Here is a 14378-nt window from a genome sequence, read left to right as displayed (position 1 = left end):
ATGCTGTAAGATAGAAAAGCCATTTCATTCGATTCATAATTCTGCTTTCTGTAGCAAATAAGCCTGATTAGATGGTAATTATGAGTGATGTTTATGTGATTATCATTTGGTTGTTTTGTGTAAACAGCTTTGACTTTGTGCTCTGTCTGTCTTGATTTCTATCAGTCAAATTAGATCAGTGTTTGTTTGTTCTTTATTCAAAGGTCTTTTGTTTCGCTTCTCCTCTCTCACTTTTTCATTAAGTTAAAGTGATTAAATAATGTGATTTATCTTCTCTTTTCCTTAATGCTTTCACTTAGTGGCTTAAAGCAAAGGTAAGTACAGCCTGACACAACCCACAATGCTTTCTGGCTCCTGAAACACAACCATCTCCACCTTGGTTCTTTATTTCCAAGCATCCAACTTTTTTGTACAGTGTTGTGTAGTGAACATTATAGTGCATTTTCAAAATTTAATATGAGAAGACTTTAGCTCATAAATCTATAAATCTTTTTTTGGAAAAAATATTACCATAACTGTAAAATATAGTACCAGTCAAAAGTTTTTGTACAGTAACATTTTTGATGTTTTTCAAAGAAGCCTCTTCTGCTCATTAAGCCTGCATTTATTTGATCCAAAGTACAGCAAAAGCAGTAAAATTCTAAAATGTTTTTACTATTTAAAACAACTGCTTTCTCTTTGAATATATTTTAAAATGTAATTTATTACTGTGATCAAAGCTAAATTTCAGCATCATTACTCCAGTCTTTAGTGTCACATGATCCTTCAGAAATCATTCTAATATGCTGATTTGCCGCTCAAGAAACATATATTATTATTATTATTTATTATTATTATTTAAAATAAAAAGCTTTTGTAATACTATACACTATAACATTCAAAAGCTTGGAGTCAGTAGAAATTATAGAAATTAACACTTTTATTTAGCAAGGATGTTTTAAATTGATTTTAAATTGAGCAAAAGTGATAAGGACGTTTGTAAATGTTACAAAAGTTTTCTATTTTAGATGAATTCTCTGTTGAATTTTCTATTAATGAAAGAAACATAAAAAAATTCTACTCAGCTGTTTTCAAGAATAATAATAATAATAAATACTTTTTGAGCAGCAACTCAGAATATTAGAATGATTTCTGAAGGATCATGTGACAGGAGTAATGATGCTAAAAATTCAGCTTTGAAATCACAGGAATTAATTATATTTTAATGTTATTTTAAACCGTTATTTTAAATAGTAAAAATACTTCAAATACTGTTTTTGCTGTACTTTTGATGAAATGAATGTGGGCTTAGTGAGCAAAAGAGACTTTAAAAAAACATTAAAAATCAAAAACTTTTGACTGGTAGTGAGTAATACATCATATAAACCAGCATATTTTGCTGTTTTGTTCAGTAAACATTTCTTTGTAGTTTACATCATGCTGCATGTTTGCAACTGATTAGCATTTAGAATAATCAGATATTATCATAGCTGTGAAAGCTGTCACAATGTTGTTTTCCTTGTTGAATGTCTTTCAGCAAGGGAATAACCAGCCAGCTCGTGGAGGTGGAGGAACATTATCCAGGACTAACCCACCCACACAAAAGCCCCCAAGCCCACCCATGGCAGGGAGAGGTACCCTGGGGTAAGTCACTGTATTTTACTTTCCATGTGTTCATGTTAGTTTGCACACCTCCATTATTAGAATGTTATAAAATATGCTGTTTCATGTGATTTTGTTATTTATACTGCCTCTGGCATCTGAACACAGTCATTTTTTGTATGTAGGTTCTACTGTGTGTTTTTGCTTTTTTTAGACGAAACACACCATATAAAACACTCGAGCCAGTCAAACCTCCTGTGGTGCCTAATGACTACATGACCAGTCCAGCACGTCTGGGCAGCCAGAACAGCCCAGGACGCACTGCCTCGCTCAATCAGAGACCCCGAACGCACAGGTACATCTCACGCTTGCATTCATGAGACAGCACAGGCCTTCTGATGGTTTGAGAGAATGTCCCTTTGTACGAGATGTCAGGGTTGGGGCCATTCATGAATTGAATTGAGAATGAATGGTAAATTCCAATTCACTTCCTGGAATTGGAATTGGAATTGCATGCAGCTGACAGGAAATGGAACTGGAATTGAATTGGAATGTCAGGAAACAGAATTGAAATCAAATAAATTCCACTAAATTCCACTTGAGATATTTAGGCCTGAGAGATGCAGTCTTAGCGATGCCAAATTTCAGGAAATGATGATAATTCGATGCAATAAAAAGTGAATGAAATACATGAATGAACATGACTCATGTGGTAATCATATATTGAATGTATAGTACATCCAGAAACTTATCACCACTGTCATTCAATTATTAATTCATAATGTAAAGTTCTCATTTTTATTTACTTGCATTTGATCAACTCTATTTCATACATTACTTGGTATTTGTAAAGCATCATAAATAAAGTTCAAATGTATGTCTCTAAATGCAATCACAAATAAATGCTCAGAAACAGCAATAAACGGAATTCAGTGGAATTTCCCTGAATTGAATTCCACTTCCTGTAATTCCAATTCAATTCCAACTCTGTTTCCTGTAATTGTTGTTGAATTCCAATTCCAATTCCATTTCCTTCTTTGAATTGGAATTGTTGAGTTCATTCCTGAATTGACCCCAACCCTGCTAGATGTAATATAAGTCTCAGGTGTCCCCAGAATGTTTCTGTGAAGTTTCAGGTCAAAAAGCCCCACAGATCATTTATTATATCATCTTGAAAATGCCTATTTTGAGTACAAGCAAAAACACGCTGTTTTCGTGCATGTCTCTTTAAATGCAAATAAGCTCCCTTTTTTTCAAAATACAGCTGTGCCTTTACAGCTTCTACCTCAGATACTTTGTTAAAAGACATCTGTGGTTTGGTTTTGATTATCATGCCTATCATGCTGAGTTTTAAGCAATATTAGTTTAAACATCTGATATAAGTATGCGCACAGAAAGCGGCTGTCACACAGCACGTGAGTACTAAACTAAACTTCTCTTATTAATGTCTCACAAGTTTATGTTAAAAAACACAGGAGTTACAAAAACAGTCAGTTATGTCTGTGAAGGTAAACAGCTGGGAAAGAAATCACGATTATATTAGATCTGTGTGGCAGCAGCGTAATGTACAGTAAATAAATCAATAAATCCACTGCTCTCTTGTCTCCTCTGAGGCTGGGACTCTAAAAAGTGTTCTGTGCTCATCTGTACAGCCATTGACAGAACAGTAAACACACTTTGATTGAACTTTTGCCGTGTCGTAAGAACTGGTACAATGTTGTCGCTTGCAAAAACAAAATGACGTTTGTGGAAATGTGCAGATTAAGGGGCAGTAATATAATAAGTCTGATGTGCTCATTTTTTATATGCTTGCACAAAATGGCTTATCAAAACAAAGTTACTGGACTGTCCTTTTTTTTTTTTTTACATTTTCTGGGTTGGTAGATGCACTGGGGATCTGATTACAGTAACCCGATAATAGTGTTTAAAACGCAGAAAAGGGCAGATTTTCCTATAAGGATTCACCTATAAGCAGCACATGTTTTTATAATAAGAATATCCAAAGCATTTAAAAATCTCACCAAACCCCAAACTTTCAAATGGTAATGTACACTGCCCTCCAAAAGTTTGGAAACGCCCTAGAAAAGTGGGGTTTTGGACAATATTGGCATGAATCCTTTATAATTTGTGATAATTTTGCACTGATAAGAGACAACACAAACTACGAAACATATTTTATACCATAAACAGTTTATACATAGAAAAAAAACGTACATTTTCGATTCATCAAAACATCCACCATTAGCAGCTATTACAGCTCTGTATAATCTGAGAATAAATTCATTGTATTCTAAACTTAATTGGCAATCAGTTGTTGAAGCTATTAAGGTGTGCTGACCCAAAAATCTTTGAAAAACCTGGACCAAGTTTAAACCAGAAACCAGGCATCACAGCTGGCAAAGGGGCATGTCTGACTTTGACATGTATATATTACCATTATTTTGTAATCAAAATGAAAATTATTATTGCTGATATTCAATGATAATGTCAAGTTATTTTAATGTATTTGCAATAAGGATTTATGCTGATATCTTCCAAAACCACACTTTGCCAGGGATGTTTCCAAACTTTTTGGAGGGCAGTGTATGCTGGAGTCAAAAATGCCTAATTCAATATAGAGCTAGAATTTAAGAACACCATCAGAACCTGCACTGAACATTGAATGCTAGGTTTCATTGTAGAAGTTGCAGTTAAAAGAAATACTCTAAATTGTGAGATATAAAGTGAAATAAAGGCCCAGAAATAAGCTTCCATGTGTTTCTAACCTTTTGTTGGTGCAATTTACATCCCTAAACTTAAATTTTAGTTTCAGTGCAGTTATGGCTTATTAATTGGTAATTTTTACCAATTTTAATTAAATTCTATCATACTCCAGTATAAATCTGGAGGTCTTCTTTGCTCATAAACTTGATTCGCCGCTGTCATTGCTTTCCCAGCGGGCTTGTTATTCTCACTGAGGAAAGCTTAGTTTGAATAAGGTTAGAAATAAAAGCAAACTGTTTCTTAACCTCTGGTTTATCACATTTATTCTCCAGATTCAAGTTGCAGATGGTTTAGACAGTGACATAAGTTATAAGTACTAGGTGTAACTTGTTGAATTTATGACATTGCAAGCTTGTTAATTTAATAGCTCTTTGTAAGCCGATTGTCTTTCTTTATTTCAGTGGCAGCAGTGGAGGCAGCGGTGGTCGAGAGAACAGCAGTAATAGTATGGGAATCCCTTTGGCTGTGCCAACACCCTCCCCTCCCAGCATGGCACCAGGTGACCACTCATATTTTTCACAGTGGCCATTCACAGTGGCTGTGCAGTGAACAATATCATATCAAGATGATAAAAATTATGTTAAGTCCCCCTGTTGTCAAAATTTTTATCCCTTAAAACTGATCTTTGATCATCAAAATGGGCATATTTAAATGTTTTTTCTTGTGAAAATAATTTTCTCATGCCTTAAAACAGCTTGAATGTAACTCTACCCCCCTTGCCTCCTTTACTATACATGGATATGAATATGCAAATTAGCCCCACCCCTACGCAGTCACACCAGCCAGAGCTGCCTGATCCACTAATGGTGAAACACAGATAATGACTGATAAAACTGTTTTTACTAGCGGACAACTACAGTAGATACTGTAACATTTGTTAAAGTTACTTACTTGACAATGTTGTGCCCTCAAAATGCCTTGAAGGCTCGAAGGCAGCCTAGTTTGTGATTCCAGTCCGTGCCCGTGAGCATATGCGAGTGAAGTGCAGATGGCAAAGCGGGAGAGGTGCGTCTGACTCCGGGCTACTTTTACACTGTTGCTGCAGGTTATTTTTCAAGTTAGCGATAACGCCTAGCGGTTTTGCTCTATTTAATGCTCTATTTAATGTTTGCTTTTGTGCTGATAATCCTATTGGTATACTTTGCATGCTAATGATAGGAATCTATCCTTTGATGTGATTGGTTACTTATTTTGTGACGTAGCAGAAAAAGGGCTGTTTCAAACCGCATTTCTGGGACAGGCTTTGGGAAACTACAGTTTTAAGGAGAAAATACTCAGCAGTGGTGTTGATGAATGGACTGGGACATGGTTTGTCTAAAAGCATATTTAAAAACACCACATAGACAAATAAACTACATAAAAATCTTGATTTTTCACTACAGGGGGACTATAACAGTAATAATCAATATGGAAAAATAATATTGTGACAGTATTTTTTTTGGCCATACCACCCAGTCCTAGTGGCAATGTGACTGTCCTTTTCCTCTGTCCTGTCTGCAGTAGTTCCTCCAGGTCCAGGTTTGGGCCCAATCCCGATGTCTCAGTTTGGAACGATCTCCCGGCAGATCTCCAGACACAATTCCTCCACCACTTCTTCCTCCGCCTCTATGGTGTCAGCCACCGGCACCTACCGGCGCGCCCCTGCCAGCTCCTCGCAGTTCTCTGTGCCTCAACCCCACCTGAACGGGGGTCCCACATACCCCCAGAACACAAGTGAGTTCAGTTCCACGCTAGGGAGAGATATTTAGTGGCCCTAAAAAGTATTTGGTCACTTATAGGGATAGTTCATCCAAAAACAAAACTTTACTGTTAATTTACTCACCCTCATGCCATCCAAGATGTAGGTGTTTTTTTTCATAAGCAAAACAATAAAGCAGATTTTTAGCTCAAATCTTGGTCCTTGCTGATTCATATAATGCAAATCAATTTCTACTTTAGGAGCTAAAAAAAGCATATCAGGCAACACAAAAATTAAGACCCGTGGCTCTGTGCTGCCTAATACACTTTTTTTGGCTCTCAAAGGGATGGTAGCCGTTGACTTAAATTATATGAATCACCAAGGACCACGGTTTTAGCTAAAAAGCTTCTTTACTGTTCTACTGAAGAAGAAAAAGTCACCTACAGGCTTGAGGTTAATTTAAATTAACAGCTAATTTTTTGTTTTTGGGTGAGCTATCCATTTAATTTGCACTTTAAAATGCCTGAATGTCACTGCATTAGATAACAATATGTGTAATTTCTTAGCCACTAGCAGCACCAATCACTTTTCTGTAATAAATGAGGTTACTAGCAACTAGCAGACCTAGTAACCGATGATCTGCCTGCTTTTCTGCTATTCATCTCTTCATGTCACAATAACTCACAACGGCTTTTACCTTCTGTCTGTGTGTAACTCTTTGGGCTTGTTTTTTTGCCTGTTATCATTTGTCTGGCTGGCTGGCTGGATGTGTATGAATGTGTGTGCACTGTGTGTGACTCCAGTGTCTGTCGCTCCACCACCTCCTCCCATGGCGCAGCTGACGCCCCAGATTCCTCTCACTGGCTTTGTGGCCAGAGTTCAGGAGAACAGTGAGTAATGCACACAGAAACATAGCATTTAGACCTTCACATATGGTCTCTGTTCACCTACCTGCAGTCTGCACTGTCTGAATTGTTCTCTGATCCAAAAATTAGATTTTTTTTTAAATGTGTTTATTAAAATCTAGATATTTATGATAAAATTTTATTCAAAGATACATTTCATACATACAGTGACTTAGATAAGTCTCTTCTTTGATAAACATGCTTTTTAATTTCTAAGTTAAAATTAATTTGGATATTTTTGAAGGGCAAAAATATTTAGAGTGGTAAAACAGTCTTGATATCATGATGAAAAAAAAAAAAAGACGTTTTCAAAAGATGTATTCTTGGCATCTGTTTTTATTACAGAAAGAATGTAACAAGCATTGATCCGTTGAGGAATTATAGTATACACACGTGATGCCATTTTCAATATTACAAGAAGTATTTATACATTTAGGATTCTGACTTTAAATTAAGGGTGCTTTCACACCTGTAGATCGATTGCTTTGTTCCGAAACAGGGAATAACGTTATTACAATGTTGCTTTTTATCCTTTGTGCGGTTCACTTTCACATGGCAAAGTTTCTAAATGGACCAAATGTGTTAATACAAGTCACGCGAGAAAACTGTCCTCTCATTGGTCAAAGTTCCAAGGTTTATTTTCCAGGATTGTGCTCAGCTGTCATCCGTCAGGATGGAACAACAAAAGCTTTGTGGGCTTATTGTTGTACATTTTATTATTTATTTTTTTTTGCAGCTGTCGTTATATTAATTTGTAATTTTAAGCAGGAGTCCAGGATTCGTCGAGAATTTTTTTTATTTATTCATTTTTTAAATGCACCTCTTACAAAGAGAGCAATAAGACAGCATTATAAAATGAAAAGGCGCGCTTTGGTTTTATATGGCAAAGACATGCTCACACACAGACATTCACAGGTTCATTTTAAGCGGCATTAGCAAAACAACAAAGCTATTGCTTTTCACGGAACTGTAATAACCCATTATATAATGTGAGATAGCCTGGTTCGTTGGCCCATTGGATTGTATTGCTTTCTCACTACATTCGAACCACTCCAGAATTAATTTTCAGTCGAGCCGAGACCACTTCGTTCAGGCGATCTCGGGCCGATTATTTTGACGCGGATCCGAGCGCGATTGCCGTGTTCACATATGCCCAAACAAACCAAGCTAAAGTGGGGGAAATGTGCCAGGTTCTGAAACAAAGTGCTAGGTGTGAAATCATCCTAAATTGTGTCATTAAAGATGTCATAGTGAGGATTTTCTCCTCCTTTGTCCTTCAGTAACAGACAGCCCGTCTCCACCCCCTCCTCCTCTACCTGAGGACACACCCATGTTTGAAGAAGCTGCTCCGCCCCCTCCACCTCCACCTGTGGATTATGATGAAGAAGATGCAGCTCTGGTGCACTACAATGACCCCTATGCTGATGGAGACCCCCACTGGGCCCCAAAATCCTACATAGAGAAAGGTCAGAGAGCGCCCTCTGTCTTTGAGTTGCCGTTTTCTCCTCTTTCAGTAAAGGACCATCAGATTTATGTCAAAGTTCTTTTTAATTCATTTTTTTTATTGTTTTTATTCTTTAAAAGAGTTTTGAAGTGAGAATGGCTTTTAAATTCCAATTGTGACAGTAAATAAGATGCAGATGGATAGGTTGGTAGATAGATGAATACTACCTGAGTGACAGATAAACAAATGATAGGATAGACAGAATAGGTGGATAGATAGATAAATGGATAATCAGACAGATAGACTGACTGAAAGACAGTCTGAAAGAAGGTTGGAGAGACAGATTGGTAGGTGGATGGATGGGTGATAGACAGGATAGAGAGATAGAATGAAGGGTAGACATAAATAACCCGACAGATATATAGACAGAAAAACGGGTAGATGGATGGATGGATAGATAAATAGGCAGACAAATGGATGGGTAGATGGATAGACTGATGATGGACAGATAGACAGACAGATGGATAGGTGGATGGATACATAGATACACGGGATAGATGGGTGTATAGACAGATGGATGGATAGATAGATGGATGGGTGAATAGATAGACAGATAGATAGACAGGTGGATGGATAGATGGGTGGATAGACAACTGGATAGATAGGTGGATAATCAGACAAAGAAGGATGCATAGACAAACAGATGGATAGGTGGATGGATAGACATTATGGATCGATGGATGGATCGATAGGTAGACAGATGAACAGATAGACAGGGTTGTTGGGTGGATAGACAGACAGTTGAATAGATAGGTGGATAATTAGACAAAGACGGATGGATAGACAGGCAAATAGATAGGTGGATGGATAGACATGTTGTATTGATAGATACAGATAGACAGGATAGATGGATGGTTAGTTGAATAGATAGGTTGATAATTAGACCAACAGGATAGATGGGTGGATAGACAGACAGTTGAATAAATATTTAGATGAAGACAGATGGATAGGCATGATGTATAGACGACTCGAGATGGATAGATGGGTAGATGGATAGACAGGATGGATGGATGGACAGACTGATAGGTAGACTGATGGACAGACAGACAGGGTTGTTGGGTGGATAGACAGACAGTTGAATAGATGGGTGGATAATTGGACAAAGACGGATGGATAGACAGACAAATGGATAGGTGGATGGATAGACATGTTGTATAGATAGACAGACAGACAGACAAGATAAATGGGTGGATAATTAGATGGGTGAATAGTTAAATGGATAATTAGATGAAGACGGATGGATAGACATGATGGATGGATGGATGGATGGATGGATAGGTGATAGATAAATGGATGGATGGACAGACAGAGACAGACAGATAGGTAGACAGATAGGTTGACCGATAGACAAATAGACAGGGTTGTTGGGTGGATAGACAGTTGAATAGACAGGTGGATAATTGGACAATGATGAATGGATAGACAGACAAATGGATAGGTGGATGGACAGACGTATAGATAAACAGACAGACAGATGGATAGATAAACAGATCGGTAGAAAGTTGAGCAGATAAATGGATAATTAGACAGACAGGATAGATGGGTGGATAGACAGTTGAATGGATAATTAGACAAAGATGGATGGATAGACATGATATATGGATGGATGGATGGATGGATAGACACAGTTAAATGGATAATTAGACAAAGACGGATGGATAGACATTATGTATAGACGAATGGATAGACATGATGGATGGATGGATAGACAGATAGAGTTTTTAACCCATGTTATTCTAACTGTCTCCTCTGTTTCAGTGGTAGCCATCTATGACTACACAAAGGACAAAGATGATGAGCTGTCCTTCATGGAGGGTGCCATCATCTACATCATCAAGAAAAATGATGATGGCTGGTTCGAGGGCGTGTGTAATGGTGTGACCGGACTGTTTCCTGGCAACTACGTCGAATCCATCATGCACTACGCTGACTAATGCTAAATCCCAGACACAACATACAATGCAGCCAATCAGTTACAAACATTGCAAAGTGCATTAGGATATGACTGAATGTTTGTTTTCGTCCAATCGCCAATGTATCCAAGCATCTGCAGTGCTCACTCTTTGAGGAGACAGGGCTTGTATCGCCTCAACCAAGAATATGAAAAGAAACAAGTCTCAGTGCTTTCTGGTTAGGTTGCCTCATGTATTTTGTACATATATTACAGTGAGACGTTGCCTGTAGGCTGTTGCTAGTGTTTGTTTTTGTGCGTGTTTTGTCATTGTATAGAGACCCGTATTTGCCAAGTGTCAGCTAGGGTTAGTTAGTTTTGTTTTTCCCAAAAACCTTTTTCTTTTTTTTTCTTTTTTAAACTGTCAAGCTCTTCCTTTACGTGAGGAAGAATTGTTTGAATGTCATTATTATGCCTGGAAAATGATTAGGCAACAATATAAAAAAGACAATTACGCCTACCTACATTTCGCCTTCAGGATTTGCTAATATTTTCTATAATTTTACCTCATGACTGTAAGGTGAGGGAAAAGACAGATGCAGTAATGAACCTGTCAAGAACATGTCCACACTTTATACATTTCACCTCAAAACGAAAAAAGAAATGCTAATAACAAATTATATTTTGCCTCCTAGATAATGATGCCTTTTTTTTTTGCATTTCAGCATTAATTTTTCCCAAAATTCTACTTACCATAATGCAAAAAAAGTCTCATCTCATTGCTGTAATGTTACAAAATAATATATTATTTAAATAGTTTGTCTGCATTATGGTAGTCTTTCTTCTACTGCCATTAATTTATGCTGATTTAAGTATAAAAATATGTATTTACAGTAATGATAATCAATAATGGAAATTATAAAAAAAAAAAAAAATAAAAAAAGTAAACTGCCTAAATTACATGCAAAAATTCTTGATGGTCCTACAGGCTTCGTTTCCTTTATGCAAAACAATTTTTTCTTCTTTTGTGACCTAGACATGTTTTCATGAGATTCACCCATATACTGTGATTTTTAAACTGTGCCAAGCTGGTCTTTGATGGTGTTTTTGTTAAAACTGCTGAAGTATCGTGAACTTTATTATGTTGCACTGAGCGGGCGACGCTGGCTCACTAGCTGAACCAGTCTCTAGCATTGCCCACGGATTCAGATTTCTTACAAAAAGTAGCAAAATCAGTTTTTGTCATTGTATATTTCATGTAGGGGAACCATGCAAAGCTGAATTTGTCTTTCTGTTTTGACCAGTTTTGCTGAGTTTAGATGATAATCCATAGATTTCATGGGGGGGGGAATCAAGTTTAGTGTATAGTACTGATGAATGTGAGCTCATAACTGTTAGCATGGCACAAACATCAAGATGATTCTGGTTTCTGGTTTTTAGAAGCGTCTCAAACTGCTGTTGAAGGCGAGCAGTGTTTTAATTTATTTAATCCAATGAAATATCTGTGAGAATGTAACTCACATAGAGCTGTCTGAACAATGACCACTTAATGTTAAGCATTGCAAGGCCTTGTCATATGATGTGCAAGTGATCTGTAATTTAAATGTTTCTTTGCAGATTATCTGCAAATAATATAATCTCTATTATCGTTTTGTATATATAATCTGTTTTTCTTTTTATGTACAGTCTCTTTTTATAATAAAGCACTCTACTGTGCAACACATTGTGTGGCAGATGTGTTTAGGTGCTGGATGACAAATTATTTTTTTTTTTTTTTTTTTTTTTTATTTCAACACAAACACATAAAAATAAGATTTTTAACCAACAGTCCCTGGCAGGATTTACTTGGTAGTCACTGTTGTGAAAGATTTCAATACATGTTACTATCACTACCCCAAACTCACCAATGAGTGCTGGGTAGGTTGTTTAAAAATTGTAGGCAATTACTGATGATAAAATACATGACAAAATTATAATGTAATCTATTGGATTACACATGTATTTGGATCACTTTTAACCTAACTTGTAAGGAAATACAGATGAGGTCAAACATCTACACATCTCTCACCTTGCAGAATCTGACAAATGTTAATTATTTTACCAAAATAGGGTTCATGCAAAATGCATGTTAATTTTTATTTGGTACTGACCTGAATAAGATATTTCACATAAAAGATGTTTACATATTATCCACAAGAGAAAATAATAGTTGAATTCATAAAAATGACCCTGTTCAAAAGTTTACATACACTTGATTCTTAACTGTGTTGTTACCTGAATGATCCACATTTATTTTTTTTTTTTAGTGATAGTCCCTTGTTTGTCCTTGATTTCTTCAGAAAAATCCTTCAGGTCCCACTAATTCTTAGTTTTTTTTCAGCATTTTTGTGTATTTGAACACTTTCCAACAATCACTGTATGATTTTGAGATCCATCTTTTCACACTGAGGACAACTGAGGGACTCATATGCAACTATTACAGAAGGTTCAAACATTCACTGAAGCTCCAGAAGAAAAAAAACAATGCTTGAATTATTTTGCCTAAATATCATATTTCTTTCATTTAGTACTGCCCATCAGAAGCTACAGAAGATACTTACATGTTTCCCAGAAGACAAAATAAGTAAAATATACCCTGATCTTCAAATTTCAAAAGTTTTCACCCCCCAGCTCTTAATGCATTGTGTTTCCTTCTGGAGCATCAGTGAGCATTCAAACCTTCTGTAATCATTGCACAAGTTGTCCTCACTTTTATAAATTAAACTATTATTTTCTCTTGCAGACTATATGTAAATGTCTTTTATGTGAAATATCTTATTCAGGTCAGTACTAAATAAAAAAATATCATGCTTTTTCTATAATCCCTCTTATTTTGGTAAAATAATTTAGCAGATTCTGCAAGGTGTATGTAAACTTTTAACCTCAACTGTATATTCCATTTTTTGTTGTCAACATCATAAAGCGTATTAAACATCACATTATGACAGGGTTTCCCATACTGGGGTTTGTATATGAACTGCAGGAGGAGTTTTGAGTTGATGAAAAGCTAATAATTAATTAAAATGTCAAATGAAACTTAATTTGATTAATTAATTTAATTTAATTTCAAAATTAGTTTTCAATCATCTTAAAAGACTTAAAAATAGTAATACTTTATTTGTTTATCTGCATGTCAATATAAACATTACCTGACATGAGAGAACTGTGAACATGTAAATGTGTTGTTAAATTAACCTCAGGAGAACTTCAAATAAATATTTGAAATAAACAAGGGGTTTGGCTGACAGAAACGTTTGAGCGCTCATTCTGTTAGTGGATTACACTGTAAATTATGTGAATTTGTGCATTTTAATTTGTTTGAAAAACAAAAAGCCCCCTAGAGACATATAATTACATGGTTAAATGATAAATCAAAATGTGTTCACCAGAAGTTGGAAGGAATTTGCATTGTTTAGATTTGACATGTAATCCTTTGCAGGAAACCTGTCGACTATGGATAGGCAAAACCGATGCGTTATGAATAATTTACAGCTATTGTGTGAATATGTAATCATGTAATTTATAAACAAAAAAAAAAAAAAAAAGTAACCGTAATCTGATTACGAGCATTTTAATATGTAATATAATCTAATTACAAGTGCTTAATTTTTGAAATCTGATTACGTAATCCATATTACATGTAATCAGTTACTATCCAGCTCTGCCAATGAGCACCAGGATATTAGCAGGATATTAAAATCTACTGTCAATGTCTCAGCTAGCTGTGAAATCTTTAGTACATCTGTTTCCAAGCTGCAGGATACAAGACAAAGTAAAAAAAAAAAAACCTAGTAAAACTAATAAAGGAATACACAAAAATTCAGTCTTCCTAAAAACACTTTTTTGCCACTCTTTTAAAGAAAATACTTCATTCTCCATCAAAAATTTCCACCACATCAGTGAGAGAATCTTTTCATCTAAATGGACACCAGAGGGTGATGTGGGTCTAAAAAGAAAAATTATTTTCTATCCTCACACTGATTCCCAACCTTGTAGCGAGTTTTTTCCTCCTATAAA

At 35.9% G+C, this 14378-nt stretch overlaps 1 protein-coding gene across 2 annotated transcripts in view; it reads left to right on the top strand.

Annotated features, from left to right (window-relative positions):
- Positions 1–11766, top strand: part of abi1b (abl-interactor 1b) — a 31233-nt gene extending 19467 nt beyond the window's left edge. The window contains exons 4-10 of one of the 2 annotated variants that reach the window (XM_051132497.1): positions 1517–1623; positions 1796–1936; positions 4746–4843; positions 5845–6057; positions 6826–6912; positions 8208–8393; positions 10190–11766. In XM_051132497.1, the coding sequence (XP_050988454.1) occupies positions 1517–1623; positions 1796–1936; positions 4746–4843; positions 5845–6057; positions 6826–6912; positions 8208–8393; positions 10190–10365 (1008 nt within the window). In that variant the 3' untranslated portion in view covers positions 10366–11766. The remainder of the gene's footprint in view (positions 1–1516; positions 1624–1795; positions 1937–4745; positions 4844–5844; positions 6058–6825; positions 6913–8207; positions 8394–10189) is intronic. The other variant, XM_051132503.1, reaches the window with a different exon arrangement.
- The last annotated feature ends 2612 nt before the right edge of the window (positions 11767–14378 follow it).

The sequence above is a fragment of the Labeo rohita genome, chromosome 2 (genome assembly GCF_022985175.1).
Source record: "Labeo rohita strain BAU-BD-2019 chromosome 2, IGBB_LRoh.1.0, whole genome shotgun sequence".
Lineage (NCBI taxonomy): Eukaryota > Metazoa > Chordata > Actinopteri > Cypriniformes > Cyprinidae > Labeo > Labeo rohita.
Note: the sequence above shows the minus strand (reverse complement) of the source record. Positions and strands in the feature narration are given on the sequence as shown.